General features: G+C 48.3%; 1 protein-coding gene and 1 long non-coding RNA gene across 2 annotated transcripts; one reads left to right on the forward strand and one right to left on the reverse strand.

Annotated features, from left to right (window-relative positions):
* Positions 1-2,214: 2,214 nt before the first annotated feature.
* LOC137228798 (uncharacterized) lies at positions 2,215-10,352 on the reverse strand. The gene is made up of 4 exons (XR_010945362.1): positions 10,251-10,352; positions 7,244-7,379; positions 3,099-3,286; positions 2,215-2,243 (listed from the first exon to the last, which is right to left on the reverse strand). It is a non-coding gene; the product is annotated as an uncharacterized lncRNA (long non-coding RNA).
* IGFBP3 (insulin like growth factor binding protein 3) lies at positions 9,620-17,587 on the forward strand. The gene is made up of 5 exons (XM_067745728.1): positions 9,620-10,187; positions 13,127-13,353; positions 13,819-13,938; positions 14,973-15,112; positions 16,158-17,587. The coding sequence occupies exons 1-4, from the start codon at positions 9,629-9,631 to the stop codon at positions 15,096-15,098; spliced, it is 1,032 nt and encodes a 343-aa protein (XP_067601829.1). The 5' UTR covers positions 9,620-9,628; the 3' UTR covers positions 15,099-15,112; positions 16,158-17,587.
* The last annotated feature ends 264 nt before the right edge of the window (positions 17,588-17,851 follow it).

The raw sequence follows: 17,851 nt of genomic DNA on the forward strand, positions 1-17,851 counted from the left end.
AAGACAACCACGGGAGGTTTGTCAAGTAGCCGGGTGGTCGTCCAGATGTTTGCACACAGACTTTGAGACCTGTGGCCGGTCACTGATGGGGGAAAGTGGGATGTCAAGGTTCATCCTGCCCCGGATCTGAGCCCATGGACTTCTGATGGCCTCCGAAGTCTCCATCAGAGCCCGGAAACCAGTGTCTATACAATGTTTGGAGAAGTTGCCATCTCCACCTGCTGACTCTAGATCGCCAGGGTGGGGATCCGCAGCCTAACTGCGGCTCAAGGTTAAAAGCCACAGATAACCACGCTTGTTCCTTTTTATGGGGCAGTCATCCCAGCAGATCTTGTGCTGACGTCACTTTGTACCTGCTTTCAAGAAAACCTGTTGATTCTGTGGACAGCCCCAGTGGAGACAGTGAACTCTGTCTATAGTATAAATGTTTATACTGTGTTTCTAAGACATTCTTTGAGGCAAATTACCTGTATATACATAGGTGAACTTTTATAAAACTCTTCACAAATTGCATCTTATAAAATGGACACAAATACTAGTGATAGTTTACCCTTCGTACAGCATTGACAACTCTTTCGCTGAACACTGTAACTATTTTAAGAGTTTGATTGCTGAGGATAGAAAACTACTTGAATGAATTAAGTATCTGGGATTAGTCCTTAAAAAACAGAGGTACCCATGCTTTTTAAAAAAGAACGACTTCATTGTCTAATTCTCAACTTCTTCTAAAAGAAGAACTGTCTAATTCTTAAGTGGGCCAATTAAAAAAATAAAAGAATAGGAAAAGGTATAGCATGCAGACAATAATCAAAAGAAACTGGAGTGTCTAGCAACAAATAAGCAGACTTCAGAGGAAAGAATGTTAACAAGGTGAGGAGGAACATTGCGTGACGATAAAGCGTCAATTCACAGGATTCCAAAATATATATGCCGGACTCAGAGCCTCAAAATACACGAAGCAAAAGCTGATCAAACTGAAAGGAGAACTGATTTTTGAACTTAAAGTCTGTGGCCACTCATAGCCCGCCTGTCTCAATTCCTGGTCCATCTCCCCTCAGCTCACCCTCTTGGGGAAACCACTCCCTGTTAAGTCCAACTGTCTGACAGCTCTTTGCATCTGTTGCTGAATAGAGCTGGAGAACAGGACACGGTCATGCTAATTAGTCTTATTTTAAATTCATGGCATTCCAGTGGGTCCTTAATGCTACCATTTTCCCAAGCCATTCACCTTCCCATGCTTGTGATCTCTATTTCCCCCTTTCTCCTCCCACCTGTGTTGGTTTTTCTCCTTTCCTCGCTGATAACTCAGGTTTTTTTTTTTCCTTTTTAGTTTCTCATGACCTCACTCACTGCTTTGGTAATTTCATCCAATCTCATTGTTTCAAGTACAAAATATATTCCTTTCTTTAGGCTGCCTAACAAATTACCACAAATGGGGTGGCTTAAAATGACAGAAGTTTATTACCTCCGTGTTCTGGAGGCCAGAAGTCTGAAAGGAAGGTGCCAGCAGGGCCAGGCTTCCTCTAAGACATTAGGTGGAATCATTCCTCACCTCCCCTAGCGTATGGTGGTGCAGGCAATCTTAGGCGTTCCTTGGCTTATAGCTAGATCTCCCCAATTTCTGCCTCTCTTCACAAGGCGTTCTCCCCTCTGTCTGTGCCTGTGTCGAGATCCTCTTACATGGACACCTAACACTGGATTTAGGACCTACTCTCATCCTATATGAGCTCATCTTAACTAATTACGTCTGCAAAGATGTTTAAAAATAAGTTCATATTCCATGTGTACATGAATTTCAAGGTAACACTATTTAATTCAGTATATTTTGCCCTCTGCCCTCCAAAAATTGACATCTGTCCTGCATACAAAATACATTCACCTCATCTTAAAATCTTCCATTCCAGAATTATCCCAAAATGTCATCTAAATATGATCAACTCAAAAAGTTCCACATCCCATAATCTACTTGCCTAAAGGGCCCAGATGGGTGATACTGAGGGTATGACCCATCCTGGGGCAAAATTCCTCTCCATGTGTAGACCTTTTAAACTAGAAAACATGTTATCTGCTTCCAAAATGCAGTGGTGGGGCAGGCATAGGATAGGCATTCCCATTTCAAAAGGGAGAAATTGGAAGGAATAAAAGGGTCATGGGTCCCAAGTCCAAAACCCAGCAGGGCAAATTCCACTAGGTTTGAGGACCTGAGAATACTCCTCTGTTGTTTGATGCTCCACCCTCGGGGCCTGCAGAGAGAAAATCAAAACAAAACAAATCAAAAACTTCCTATAAAGAGAACGTCAGGACCAGATGGTTTCACTGATCAATTCTACCAACTATATAAAGAAGAAGTAATATCAAAGACTCTATACAAACTCCCCCAGAAATAAGATATTACAAGGAAAAAGAACTACAGATTAATATCTCCCATGAACAGATTCAAAAATTCTGAAAAAATATTTTAGCAAACCAAGTTCAGCAATATATAAAAGAATAAGACCAAGGGGCTAAGGGAAGAGATTGGGGTGGTGTGTGCTATCCCAAGAATGCAAGGCTGGTTTAACATTTGAAAATAATTCTATGTAACTCACCACATTAATAACCTAAGAAAGAAAAGCTATATGATCATTTCCATAGATGCAGTAAAGGCATTGAACAAAAGTCAACATCCATTCCTAATAAAATGCCCTCTATGCAAAATAGGAAAAGAGAGGAACTTTGTCATCCTGATAATTGTCACACATGCAAAACCGACAGCTTATATCATACTTGATTATAAAAGTCCGAATGCTTTTCCCCCAAGATCAGAAACATAACAAGGATGTCCTCTTTTACCATTCCAAGCATCATACTAGAAGTTCCAGTCAGTGTCACAAGGCAAGAGAAAGAAAGAAAAGGCATCCAGGTTGGAAAACAACGTAAAACCTCTTTATTCACAGATGATGTAATACATAATAGAACTACTAGAACTGAAAGAAAAAAAAAAGAACTACTAGAACTAATAAATGAGTTTTGCACATTTGCAGGATACAAAATCAATATACCCAAATCAATTGTATACTAGTGATAAAAACTTAGAAATTTAAATCTTAAAAATATACCATTTATGGGCTTCCCTGGTGGCGCAGTGGTTGAGAGTCCACCTGCCGATGCAGGGGACACGGGTTCGTGCCCCGGTCTGGGAAGATCCCACATGCCGTGGAGCGGCTGGGCCCGTGAGACGTGGCCACTGAGCCTGCACGTCCGGAGCCTGTGCTCTGCAATGGGAGAGGCCACAACAGTGAGAAGCCTGCGTACCGGAAAAAAAAAAAAAATATATATATATATATATATATATACCATTTACAATTGCATCCAAAAATATGAAATACTTAGAAATATGTATGACAAAACACATGCACGACTTATACGCTGAAAAATAAATGGATATATATACTGTGTTCATGAGTCTGAAGACCCAATATTATTGAGGTCAATTCTTCCCAAATTGATCTCTAGAATCAGAGAAATCCGAGCCAAAATGCTGGTAGATATATCTAGGTATAGATATAGATATCTAGATATATATAGATAGATCTATCGATATTGAAAATTTGGTTCTAAAATTCATGTGAAAATTCTAAGACTTAAAAGAGCCAAAACAATTTTTTTTTAAAAAAAGAATAAATTTGGAGGACTATAGCACTATCTGATTTTAAGATTATTATAGAACCACAGTAATGGAAACAGTGTGATACTGGCAGAAAGATGAATAAATAGAGATGGCATAATAAATAGATCAATGGAAGAGCATAGAGAACCCAAAATTATACCCACACATATATAGACAACTGATTTTCAACAAAGGCATAAAAGCAGTTCGGTGGAGGATAGTCTTCAGAAAATGATGCTGGAAATAGGATATCCATATAACTTCAATCCATACCTCACACCAAATTTGAAAATTAACTCAAAATGGACCATAGGCCTAAATGTAAGAGGTAAAATTATAAAACTTTTAGAAGAAAACAAGATAAACCCATGGTGTGTGACCTTGGGTTGGGCAAAGATTTCTTAAACATAACACTAAAAGCATAATTTATAAAAGAAAAAAGGATAAACTGAACTTCATCAAAATTTAAATTTTCACTCTTCATAATATCTTGTTAAAAATTTAAATGACCAGCCATAGATTGGGAGATAATATATCCAGCAAATATCATATCCAGTAAAGAAGGACTTGTATCCAAAATGTATAAAGAAATCTCAAAACTCAATAAGAAAACAAACAGCCCAATTTTTTAAATGGGCAAAAACTTGAACAGACACTTCAGAAGAGAGAAGATACACAGATGACAGATTAGCACAAGACAAATGCTCAGCTTCTGTAGTCATTAAGGCAATGCAAATTAAAACCAAAATGAGATACCACTACTTAAATAATAGAATGGCTAAAATTAAAAAGACTGCCCATCCCAAGTGTTGGCAACTGGAACTGTCATATACTGCTGGTGGGAATGTAAAATGATACAAACGTTCTGGAAAACAGTTTGACAATTTGTCAATTTCATAAAACATCAAGTATATCTATATATAAATATATATATATACACACACATATATGTGTATACATATTCTATATATGAATATATATAAATGTCTGGGCATATATGATATTTTATATGTATTATATATATATGATTATATATCATATAATCCAGATATTCCACTACTAGTATTTATCCAGGAGAACTGAAAACTTGCACCCATACAAATATTTGTACATGAATGTTCACAGAAGTTTTATGTTTAATGGCCAAAAAATGAAAACAACTCAAATATACAAGTTAATATATTTTAAAAACCAGGGTTGTATGTATACAATGGGATTCAACTCAACAACAAAAGAAGTGAACTCTATTCTTCCCTGCATCAACAGGGATAAATCTCAAAATAATTATGCTGAGTAACAGAAACCAGATGAAAAAGAGTCCATACTGTATGATTCCATTCATATAAAATTCTAGAAAATGCAAACTAGAGTAACAGAAAGGAGATCACTGGTTGGGAAGTGACAGGATTGGTGTCAGTGCCAGAGGCAAACCAGCTGAATGGAAAATGCCCCCCAAATCTTCCTTGCTCCCTATTGGCCAGGGAAAGACCATATTATGCCCATGGCCAGTTTGACCACTGCATACCATCGCCAAGAAACATGTTAACATTTGAACTAATGAGTCAGGAATCTGGAGCGGGTGGTGGGGGGCGGGGGGGGGCGCTGGGGGGGCTTTGGTTTGGAATCCATTTGAGAATAAATCCTCTAATTTAAGGTTTGTTCAGGTGGCTCTGTAAATACAGGAATAAATTTTGACTTCCCATGTACTGATATTACTGTGTCCAAGAGCTAATCCTTCCATGGATGCCATGAGATACACAGCAGTGCTCTTTCCTGGTCTTGGAATCAAGGTTCAGAACCTGCTCCGGTCAGAAGCTAGCAAGGGTGGGCAAACACTCAGGTCTCCTGTGATCAAGGTCCCAATCTCCCTCTTAGTTCCCGAAGTTCCAGCCTTGAACAAAAGCTGGATCCGAGACAGACTCAGGAATTGCCCCCCTGTGAACGACCAGAACAGAGGAACAGCCCTCGCCCTGTAAATGACTACACAGGCATGGGTGCCAGGGCCCATGGGGACAGCAATGCTATTGTGAGAGCAAAGGCTGTGGACAGGGAATCATTGTGCTGAACAGAAACCTGCCTTTCACCGGGTGGGAGCCCAGAAGGCTTGTCTTCTGCTTACAACGTGCCCAAGCCCTTTCTCTGGAAGCCCTTCATCCATCTCCAAATTGTCAGACCAAGCAGGATGGCACTAACTCTGAAGTCCCCGGCTCTAATGCCACTGGTGCCACTTTCCCAATCCACTTTATCAAGCTTCCCTCTCAGAATTCCACCTCCTCTGAAAGACACATGCCAACACCCATGCTGTCCATTCCAAGGCCTCCCTCATCCCTCCAGGCACACAGAGCTGCGGTCCTTGCAAGCTCATATCCCTCCTTAAGACTCAACTCACCTCTCTGAAGCTCCTTTCGACCACATAGGAGAGTCTGTGCCCCCTCCCCTGGGTCACAAACACACTTGGTCAACTCTTCTGTGTTTCTCATGGTCACACTGCACACCACTGTCTGGCCCCCATCAGTCTCTCCAGACAGCCTGTGGGACCCTGTGGCCAGCACATGGAAGTGCTCCGTTTGCGGACAGATAAACTCTTAACGGTGTCATTTGTAGGTTAGGGTCATTTCTAGTGTTCTTCTCAGCAGTAATGTCCTAATGCATCCCCAAACTCAGGAGACTTACCTAGCAGGCCATCTGATGGAGGGGAAATTAGGTTCCCTTTCCCCACCCACACCTCCTCTAGCGGGAAATGGCAAAGCTTTAGGCAGAGTGGCACCGATCCCTGAAACTAGGTCCATAACATCACTCCCCTCTAGGAGTTAGGACATTTCTGTTTCAGAGTCTACTGTGGTAGGTAAACCTGACAGCCACACCTCTGGGACATAGAAGAGAGGGCTTGCTGCTAGGGGCAGGGAGAGAGACCATAGGGTGGTGTGTCCAGCTCGGGCAGAAGAGAAGCAAGGGAGGTGGACGTCATATGGAGACAAGGTGCCTGTGAGCTGCTCTAAGAAATGAGTGGCTTCTGTCATGAGGTGAAGATAGGCAGGCTGACCCAGCAATCACCCCTCATAATCAGGCCAACTGAATTTTGTTAGTGAAAAGGGATATATCCCATCCTGTCTCCTGTCTGTTATGCCAACGGTTGTCTGCTACTACACAATTATTCAGCAATTTATGCCAAGTACCTTCACCAGGGGAAAAGCCATCTTTCCTACCAACCACTTTATGTTAATAACCACAAACGCCAGATGAATTGGTAGTTTGACAAAATTAACTAGAATGCCACAAAATTAAGTTTTATCCCGTCCAAGTCCCCAAGTCTTCCCTGCAACAACTACATTCCATGGTGAGGGGAGGAGGGGATTGTGGTTCCCTGCAGTTTTGTGAAATAAAAATGATTAAAAATTGAAACACAATTCTCCCCACATCACTGCCCCAGATTTACTTTGCAAGATTTCACGAGAAAGGTCATGAGAGTCTGAAACGCTGTTGTGGAACGTTATTGCAAGTTACAGTGTAACCTTTAGTTTTCTTGGTCTCTGGCTTGTTCAGGGACATCCCGACGCTTAGGCGCCCCCTAGGGACTCCGCGCAGAACACTCACCTTTTCTCCAACTGCACGGCGAGGTCTGTGACTTTAGACATTCTCCCTGGGCTTCCCTTGTCCGCTACTTAGATGATGATGCTGGTAAGGGCTTCCCCGGGGCTTCCCCGGTGGCGCAGTGGTTAAGAATCTCCGCCTGCCAATGGAGGAGACACGGGTTCGAGCCCTGGTCCGGGAAGATGCCACATGCCGCGGAGCAACTAAGCCCGTCCGCCACGACTACTGAGCCTGCACTCTAGAGCCCGTGAGCCACAACTGCTGAGTCCGTGTGCCACAACTACTGAAGCCCGCCCACCTAGAGCCCGTGCTCCCAAAAAGAGAAGCCACCACAATGAGAAGCCTGCGCACCGCAACGAAGAGTAGCCCCCGCTACTCGCCGCAACCAGAGAAAAGCCCGTGTGCAGCCAGAAAGACCCAAGGCAGCCAAAAATAAAATAAAATAGACAATGCTGATAAAAAATGTCACACTGACCAAAGACCAGCTCAGCCCCGGGTATAACACTGTGCTAAACAGAGGCGGACCTGCCACCCCAAGAATCTTCTGATACAGAAACCGGCCGGAATATCAGAGTCAAGTTCTCCATGGTTAGCTATTAAGGAGGAACACATGTTTTGTTTCAATTTTCCAATGAAATTGGAGACCCTGTTCTTGGCTGTCAAAGCAGATAACATACAGGTACAAGGAGTGGTACAGGAGAAAGGGAATAGACAGCGATGGTTATGGCACAGTTCACAGTAAACAGGGCAATCTAGCCTGAGTGATGGGGAAGGAGGTGGGGCACGACGGGGACATGAGGGGCTGTGCCTTTGCGGGCCGGGGGAGACAAGACCCTCTCTGCCTTTTATCTGTTCTCCTTTGTAAAGCCTCAGTTAGTACTATTATTTTATTATTTATTTGCTATGAGTAAATTGGCCTTCCCAATTTACTAAAAGGAGGCGATGTATGGTGATATATACATATATATATATATATATATACACACATACACACACAGAGTAGGGACCATGTTAACTTCACCCACGGCTGCGTAGAGCTCTGCCCGGGGTGGAGGAGGGAATGCAAGGAGGTCCTCATTTGCTGTTTCTACTGCAAACTGCAAAAGGGTCTTCCTAGACACCGATCCTCCTCCTAGGACAAGTATCCGTTTTCTACAGCGTCCAGGAAAGTCCGCTCACGCGGTGGTCTCGCCACTTCCCACTGCTGATCCACACGCCCTTTGTAAGAGCCTTGCAAGTGTAATTCCAAATTCAATCCTGGACCACTGGCGTCCTCTGTTGGTCACCTAGGGAAGGGGCGCGCAGACACAGTTGAAAAGATCCGCACGGAGCCGGCCCACCAGATTCACCGAGACCTCCCGGCGCAATTGTGCTCTCGGACTTCCCCCCCTAGTGCAAAGTGTTTACATTGCACAGATGAGCGAGAATTCCAAAGTCTCCACTTCAACGCACCGCAGGAAACTTAGTACAGGAATACAAAGTGACCTGAAAAAATGATAGTGGAAATCACCAATTTTAAGGACTTAGGTTATTAATCACGCTTCAGCAGTGCTGGCTTTATTGGTTTTTATATTCTTTTGTTGTGAATGTAAGCTCTATTGGAAAACAATGCCTAAAACAAGAACAGGCGTCATGTCAAATCTCTGACAAGCCTTGCTAAGGACCCATTCGCCGCCGGCCCACTTTGCTAACCAAGTACTTGCGTACAGACGGCAAGTGTGAGCCCTCACCTCTTTGAGAAGTTACGTGGAAAGGACGAAAACCACGTGCGCACCTGCAGACGCGCATTTGTGGGGGGAAGGTAGGTGCTAATGATAAAACCCCGAGTCCTTGGCTCCCCGAGACCCCGATGCGAATCGGGTATCCTCATTCAGAAATTCATCCCCCGACCCAAGGTATTAAATGTTGCAAAGCTTTGCCAAGTACACACGGTGAAGAGCTGTGCTCACCAGTTTCCCTGACACCATCTCGCCACGGAGCGACCTCAACCTGGGGCACAGAGGGAGAAGGGCGGCTGCAACGGGGTGGCCAAGGTGGGGGGCGCTGGGGTGGCCTGGGGCGCCGGAGATGCCGGGGTGGCCGAAGCGCTTGGGTGGCCGGAGGCACCTGGGACGGCGGGGTGGTGGTGCTGCCGAGTTCCCGGGGACCGAGGGGTTCCGGGGGGGTGGGGGAGGGCGCCGGGCATGAGCGAGCGAAGCAGGTGCGCGGACGGCCGCGCGCTACGCGCCCCCGCACTCGGCCAGGCCGCACAGGGCGAGGCGCGGGCCCGGGGATCCGGGTCCGCGCCGGCCCGCCCCCGCCCCCCTCCCCGCAGACGGCGCGCCGTTCCGGGGCGTGTCCTCGGCCACCCGGCTTCTATATAGTGGCTGGCGCACCCAGGCTGCCCAGATGCTAGCGCGGCGGCTCCGCACTGAGGATTGGACCCTTCCTGCCACGCTCCCACATCCTCGCGCCGCTCGCTGTCGCCCCGTCCCCGCGTCCCCCGGCCAGCCCAGCATCGGATCTCCGCGGCGGAGAGGAGGATCCCCGCTCCCTGCCATGCTGAGGGCGCGCTCCGCGCTCTGGACTGCGGCTCTGACCGCGCTGGCATTTCTCCACGGGCCGCCAGCGGCACGGGCCGGCGCGGGCGCTGCGGGCACCGGCCCAGTGGTGCGCTGCGAGCCGTGCGACGCGCGTGCCCTGGCCCAGTGCGCGCCACCTCCCCCTGCGCCCCCGTGCGCCGAGCTTGTGCGCGAGCCGGGCTGTGGCTGCTGCCTGACGTGCGCGCTGCGCGAGGGTCAGCCTTGCGGCGTCTACACCGAGCGCTGCGGCTCCGGCCTCCGCTGCCAGCCGCCGCCCGGCGAGCCACGCCCGCTACAAGCGCTGCTGGACGGCCGCGGGATCTGCGCCAACGCCAGCGCCGCCGGCCGCCTGCGCGCCTACCTGCTGCCCGCAACGCCCGCGCCAGGTGAGCTACCCACGCCAGGTGCGCCGCCGAAGCGCGCCCCTCGGCCAAGGCCAAAGGTTGTACCTCTGTGGAGACTTCGCTGCTGTTCCCACCCCAAGGGTTGTAAGTGGGGAAGCTGAAGCCCCGCGAGGCGAGGGCGCTCGCCTGAGGGACCCTCCGCAACCGGCCCTCTACTCGCTCCGTTCTTTGAGTGCAGAGTTCTTGTAAATTGTAAAGCGCTGTCGGCGAAAATGGGTTATAGATTTCCTGGGCAGGGAGGGAGCGGATGCAGAGGTTAACGGTCAATGGAGAGATCCTGGACGGAGGAGATTCTCAAGCCATTCATGCAGGCGCCGCGCCGAAACGTGGGCGTGTACTGTGCGGCCCAATTCCGTACCGCGACTTCTGTTTCCCACGAACGAAGAGCGAGCGTGTCCATGCCGAGGATGCTTGCGGGGCCGGGGGCGCAGGGAATGGGCCAGGGCGGATTTGGACGGGGAAAGTGGGCAGGCACGTTGAGGGAAATGGTAGCTGGCTTTAAAAATACTGAATTACACAGACTTACGGTTTGCAAAGCAGTTTCAGGCCCGGGGGTGTCCCAGAAGCAGCGAGGTGGGAACCGGGTTGGACAACCTGACGTTCAGAAAGAAATGACTCTGGAGTTGGCAGGTGTTCCTCTAAATTTCAAGCACGCTTAGCCAGCCTCACTCAGGTATGTGAATGCACTTACCGCGTCGCTGAAGGCTAGGAGATAAAGCCCTCACCTCCAGCCACCAGCTGGACAGGCCACCGTGGGCTAGCCCCCATCTGGGGCTAGAAGGATGGAAATCCCCTTATAATTTCCTTACCTGCAGATTTCCACTCCCAGGTGAGGCTATTTCCTTTCAGGACTCGTGGAAAGGTAAAATTACAACTGCCTGAAACATATACTGGCTCCGGTAGACTGGTTAGAATTGCTGGATGTATTTGTCTCTCAGGGCAGTTGGGGCGTTTGCTGTGTGTGTACTTCATTGTTACCGTTCATTTTTGGATATTCAGAAAGTGATCTTAGAAGTTTTTATAGATGTTGTAACTTTTGGCTAGACTATAATGGGAAGTAAGATTACTGTCTTAGTAGCTCCACAGTATAGGTTGATGGGGTTTATTATAAAATTACGGAAAGATCTAAGTGACTTCTAAAATCCACCTGGGGGGGGTACATTTAAATAACAGTCAAAAGTTTAAGAAAATTATCTGTGGCTTAAATGGAACGGTTTTCTTTTCCTCTCTCAACAGGCATTAGAAAGAAAGCAAGGAAGTTTAAGAAATTACTCAGAGTTCTTGGAAAAGAAATGCAAATATATTCATTTGCATATTCTTAGCATCCCCTTTGCCCCAGTACTTCCGTGGAAAAAATAAACAAATAAAACTAAGATGAAAGGAAATTGAAACCAAATTCTACCAATTAAAAACTTACTCTGTCGGTTGCTGGGCTGGATAAATTTGTGCTTCCCCAAACACCAGACCCCTTGGGAACTTTGCAACTTCTCCTCATGGAACTGTTTCTTTTCCCGGGTGATCGAAACCCAGAGAGAACGAGGACTTCCCCCAAACACCCCTGTGAGCGCACCTGCCCGAGATGCCTCCAGGAGAGAGCAGGGCTTCTGCAACAGAAGCAGAGTATCTTTCAGCCCTTCTCAACCCTCCAGAAGCACTCTCCAAGCCAGAGCTAGACATTTGCTCCTCGGAGCCTAGAGCCAGAGGCCTTGGCAGGCTTCCAGGCAGGTGAGCAGGCTTGCCACCTTGATGGGCCAGTTCTCGGGAGGGTAGAGAACAGGTCAGCTGGAGCAGTGCGCTTGGCACCCCAGGGGTAGTAGATGTGGGATCAGATAGCGAACTGAGCCCCACCTAGGAGGGGGAGGCATCAGGACTCTGCTCATCAGTGAGGTCATCCTATGACAGTTACCTGGCTGCACAGAACCAGGCAAGAGGAAGGGGCTCCCCACTGGCCCTTCTCCCTTAGCCGGCCCAAGTTCATCCTGGAAAGGAACAGAGAGCGTTCTCCTTCCATATCAGCTGCAATTTAGCCAGTATACTTCAAATCCCAGTGACGCTGTGGACATTCCAATATCAATAGCAAGTGTGTCTTCGTTTGTTTGATTACAATCAGAGATGTGCAGAAGCGGCTTCCTTTTCAGAGTGAAGCTCTTTGGCACAAAGGATTGTTAAGCCTTGTTTGGTGGTGTCCTCATCCCATTTGCTCCTATGCAGACAAGGAAGGGAGGACTCACCCAGGACAGTGCCCCAGGATCCGCAGGGTCTGTGCAGCTCCTGTGGGTGTTCCAGACCCTGCGCGGACAGTGAGAGATGTGACGGCGAGACCTGTGAAACACTACCCGACATGCCTCATGAGTCCAGGGGCCTGAGGCAAAGGCGCTTTGTGGAGAATTCAGTTTCCCCGTCTGAGCCCTTTGCCTGGCGGCACTTAGGACGGGCTGGAATCAGAATCCCTGGGGCTTGCTGACTCCCAGGTTTCTGCCATCGCCCCAGCGCTTCTGATTCAGCAGCGCCGGGTGGGGCAGAGGATGTGCTTGTCCACAAGTCCACACGGGGGAGGCCCGCACTGGGGCATCCCTGAGGGATTTCTGAGTGGGCCTCGGAGCCTTCCCTGGCTCGGCTCTGCCCCCTCCTGGTGGAGGATGGGAGGTACTTGAAAGCTGAGAGCACGAAAAGCATTTTTCTTCAGCAGCACCCGCTTTGTAATAGCACGTGTCAGATTTCATTTTTAAGAGATGCCTTCTTGAGACCAAGGGGGTACCATTCACCACTAGTATTATGGAATAATACTTTATCGAGGTGTTTTTCTAAACTTGGAATTATTGAATCACATTTCCATTCGGTTCGGACTTGGTCAAAATGGTAAGATCCCGTCGTTAAATGTCAACGACCCTCAAGTCTGTGTCTCCCTTGTGTCTTTCAAGGAAATGGCAGTGAGTCAGAGGAAGACCACAGCGTGGGGAGCACAGAGAACCAGGCCCTGACCAGCACGCACAGGGTGCCCGACTCCAAATTCCACCCCGTCCACACCAAGATGGACGTCATCAAGAAAGGACACGCCAAGGACAGCCAGCGCTACAAGGTCGACTATGAGTCTCAGAGCACAGACACGCAGAACTTCTCGTCCGAGTCCAAGCGTGAGACGGAATACGTGAGCGCTTTTCCTTTTGCTGTTGAGGGTGGGGCTGCCCGGCCTGGGCATCTGGAGATCACGGGGTTGCTCTTTACTCAAGAGCCCCGGCAGTTATTCCGGTGGTCCTGCTGCTTGAGTGGGCAACCAAGAGCCCATCCTTACAGAAGGGCTATTGACCCTCCCCTATGGCAGAGATCTCCTGAGAATCAGTGCACTGCTCTCCAGGCCCCTGCAGGGCAGAGAGGTGTTCTCACAAGAGCTGTTCACGTGGCCCCCGAGTGTCCTGGCCTGTGGGTCCCTGTCCCAGTTCTGTGCCTCGCTCTACAGAGTCAGAAGAGAGACAGGGAGCCCTGGTTGGCAGCTGCGTGGGCACGGTGACAGCTAAGTCGGGCAGAGACGCTCAGGGGCACGTGGCCGGTTCCCCGGGCGTTGCAGGGTTTTGTCAGACGGGGAGTTCCCAGGTAACCTGAGTTTTCTCCCCAGGGGCCCTGCCGCCGGGAAATGGAGGACACGCTGAACCATCTCAAGTTCCTGAACATGCTTAGCCCCAGGGGCATCCACATCCCCAACTGCGACAAGAAGGGCTTCTACAAGAAAAAGCAGGTGAGCACGGTCCGCGAGCTCCTTTCTCTCCCACCGTCCGCTTACGCGGAGGAGACACCAGCCCTCCACCCAAATGCTCTGGCTGCCGCCGTTGCTTGCGGTTCCTGCCACATCCAAGACCTCCGAGGGGCGTCCCCTAAATCCCTAAATCCTGGTATCTTCCCGCTGTCCGCTTCTGCCTCCCGACCCACAGAGCAACGCGAGGCCTCCCTGGAGCCTCTTACTAGCCATAGAGGGACCCAGACACGTTCGCACTGCACCGTGGAGGGATGTTTTTATTAACTGTTGTAGAGAATTTCCAAGAAGCCTGACGTGAGCTGCTGTGGCAGGAGGCTTACCCTGAGGTCCCACGTTGGTCCCTTCCACACCCGTGCCTTCCTGGTGGTGACCAGCTGTAAAGGGTCAGATACATTGTTACTTTAAGGCATGCTGAGTGTACCTCTGTAGATTTCAGATCACTCTACGGGAGCATCTCAATGGACTCTCTAATTGGATGCCTCCTACCTCAGCATCTACGGAATTAGTCACAGAACACAGGGCCGTGTTCAGAGTGTTGGTGGGAGTGGCCTCGATTAGAGGGCCCCATCCTGTTCAGTGGCCACTGGTCTCTTTGCCTTTTCATATATTTCTATCAGTCCTTATTCAGCAAACTCACCCTGAGAAGCTACCATATACACAGCTTGGGGTGTGGTCTGAAACACCCAAATGTGACAAGCACAGGGCAGATGGGACGTTATCATTCCCCCCATTCAGCAGATAGACCTGTAGGACCAACAGGGGCCAATGTCCACCCCAGCGAGACCCTGAGGGACACAAAACCACCAGGACCCCTGCTTTCTTGGGGCACTCATACCTGCCCAGCATGCCCCCAGACACACGCTGTGCACACAAGGCCTTGATCAGTCGCGCTTCCACAGCATAGCAGAGGCCGTGCTGGGAAACCATCCTGGGTGCTGAGCACCTGCCCCCGTCGTCAGGACCCCCTTGGCGGGGCCTCTCCGGGACTCACTGTATCATTTGTGCTTTGCCCACAGTGCCGCCCTTCCAAAGGCAGGAAGCGGGGCTTTTGCTGGTGCGTGGATAAGTACGGGCAGCCCCTCCCGGGCTTCGACGTGAAGGGGAAAGGGGACGTGCACTGCTACAGCATGGAGAGCAAGTAGACGACTGCGGCCACGTAAGCCCTGGGCACTGGTGGGATCCGAGGGGGCGCAGGACCCAGCCTGGTGGGAGGGGCATCTATAGATCCCAGGGGCTGGCGACCCAGAAGCGGCACTGGCCTGGAGGACAGACCCACACGAGACAGAGCCCTCAACCCGCCCAAACCAGAGCAGGAAAGAGGGTCTGTGGCCAGCTTGTCTTAGAGATACTTAGCCTCATTTTTTTTGAACTTTTTATTTTACATTAGTGTATAGTTGATTAACAATGTTGTGTTAGTTTCAGGTGTACAACAGAGTGATTCAGTTAAACATATACATGTATCTGCTCTTTTTCAAATTCTTTTCCCAGTTAGGTTGTTACATAATATTGAGCAGAGTTCCCCGTGCTATACAGTAGGTCCTTGTTGGTTATCCATTTTAAATATAGCATTGCCTCATTTTTAAAGAACTTAGAACACTTAAACATTCATACACAACGTAAGATTTCCAAAGTTAAGCTTTTCCCCCGTGAGCCTGATGGTTCATTTATCTTTACATGTAAACTGTTTTCATCCAAAAGAACTTGTTAAAGGAATGTGTTTCTAAAAGACGTGGCTTTTTCTTCCCAGTAAGATACATTATGGCTATTCTGGGAGTCTATGATTAATAGCATGTTAATAAAGTTTATTTAAATCTAACGTGAAAATGAAATTTCAAACCATCACGTGGAAGAATGAAATCATATTTAAAAATCTTTTTTCATAAATGAGAGAGCTATTGGGGGGAAAAAGATAAATATATTTCATCATCTCAAGACAAATTTAAGTAAACAGAAGAAACTGTCATTTTTAGTGATAAGTTCTGTTGCCTTGCAAGTTGGAAAAAATAATGATAATTTTAGGGTGATTATGTTAGTGAACACCGTGGGCGTCTCGTGGTGTTCTCTGCTTTGTTAAAAAGTGTGGAATGAGCCTCCACCCTGCCAATTGCCTGGCTATCATGCCTGTGATCCCAGCGTGGGCACCGCGCCCTTTTGATTTGGGGGGAGTCATTTCAATACATTCCTTTTTCTTTCTGTTTTAGTTCATGTGGAGCTCAAATATGCCTTATTTTGCACAAAAGACTGCCAAGGACATGATCAGCAGCTGGCTACAGCCTCGATTTCAATTTCTTTTTGTGGTGAATTGATTTTTTTTTTTTTTTTAAACCAAAGTTTAGAAAGAGATGTTTGAAATGCCTAGTTTTCTTCCAGATGGTGAACTTGGCATCTTTCCACTTTCCAGTAGTCAGTGAAACGCAGTTTGATTCTTCTTGTTGCTTCCTGTAAGCTCAAGCACGGCGTGGCCGTAGCTCACACCACCCTGGAACCCTCCCCACGTGTTTGCCGACGCAGCCAACCCTCCACTTCATGCCTTAGCGACAGTGTTGCTTATGTAGACGCGCGCTTCGTCCCCACGTGTAAGATGACACAAGGCCTCATCGAGAAGAGGAACGCCCTGCCCTCTGATGCCTGCACATCACGACGCACCCACCTGAAGCTACGTCTTGGAAGCAAGGGCCGGGGTCCCTGGACCAAGAAGATATTTTGTATCTTCAAGGGACCTGCACTGCTTGGAAACTAGTGGAGAGAATAAGGTGGAATCTTGCACAAAAAAATAATAATAATAATGACCAAGAATGTTCTAGGGAACTCTGGGAACCTACAAAGGTGGGGATTTCTGACCCTTCTTTGTCAGGCAGCTTCCTGAAGACACAGCCTTTGCTGAGGCCCCGTGGGGCAGGGGGGCAGGGTGACAGCCAGGGGCATCACAGATAATAGCCTTGTTCTCCAATGACTGCAGAAAATAGCGTTTTCCCACTCAACAATTCAAGAGCAAGTGTATTCTTGAGGATAAGCTCCTTAAAGACAAAAGAGGTTTATTTTCATCTCTCCCCTTTTGTCCTCCTTGGCACAATGTAAAAAATAATGATTCTATCTAACCTGGAAGACGAATGGCTTGCTGGGGAGCTGGTCGAGGACACTGGGAGAACACAGAGAATCCCCCTTGCTTTGCTGCACTTGGACTTCCTTCTTTTCTTTCTAAGTCACACGTACACACAGAGAGAATACCCTCTTCATGACTGTTCACAGTGTATACGTCATCATCCAGATATGATAGCACCTATACTAGATAATCCTAGACGAATTGTAAGCAATGCTAGAGAATATAAACACGGCCACGACGGAGGGAGGGGGCTCGTGCACAGGGCGCAGCCGCTCTCCTGGAGGCCACCCTCCAGGTCTGGCAGGAGAGTGGGGAGGGGCCCTCGGCCGCCCCACTGTAGCCTCTGGTTGTATGCACGCTGCACACAGCCCTCCTGGAGAACACAAAGGGATCTCAAGATGTTCTGCCTACCTATTAGCTTTCCTTTATTTTTTTAATTAAGTTTTTGAGAAAAAAAAAAGGTATTTTTGAAAAGTTCGTCTTGCAATGTATTTATAAATAGTAAATAAAGTTTTTACCATAAAGAAATCCCCTTCCCCTTGATAGTGACCGGTTCCGGGTTTTGTGTTACGAAATAACCCAGAGGGCAGTGATGTTCCGACTATAGTCGGAACTTTCCCTGCTTCCATCTCTGGCAAGAGAACCCAAGGAGCCAGCCTGTGGCCTTGCTGGCATCCGTCACGTCTGCAGTAAGCCTCCAGTTCTGGGCAGTCCTCCCAGGTTCACCAACCCCCCCACCAGGATCGCCAGCCCCAAGTACCATGAGTCCTCAGCCACCATCCCCCAAGGGCA

The sequence above is a fragment of the Pseudorca crassidens genome, chromosome 8 (genome assembly GCF_039906515.1).
Source record: "Pseudorca crassidens isolate mPseCra1 chromosome 8, mPseCra1.hap1, whole genome shotgun sequence".
NCBI classification, from domain to species: Eukaryota; Metazoa; Chordata; class Mammalia; order Artiodactyla; family Delphinidae; genus Pseudorca; species Pseudorca crassidens.

Coding starts and splice junctions, on each gene's coding strand:
- IGFBP3 (XM_067745728.1), top strand. CDS start 9,629: ATGCTAGCGCGGCGGCTCCGCACTGAGGATTGGACCCTTCCTGCCACG. Junction 10,188..13,126: donor GCCCGCAACGCCCGCGCCAG/GTGAGCTACCCA, acceptor GTGTCTTTCAAG/GAAATGGCAGTGAGTCAGAG. Junction 13,939..14,972: donor GCTTCTACAAGAAAAAGCAG/GTGAGCACGGTC, acceptor CTTTGCCCACAG/TGCCGCCCTTCCAAAGGCAG.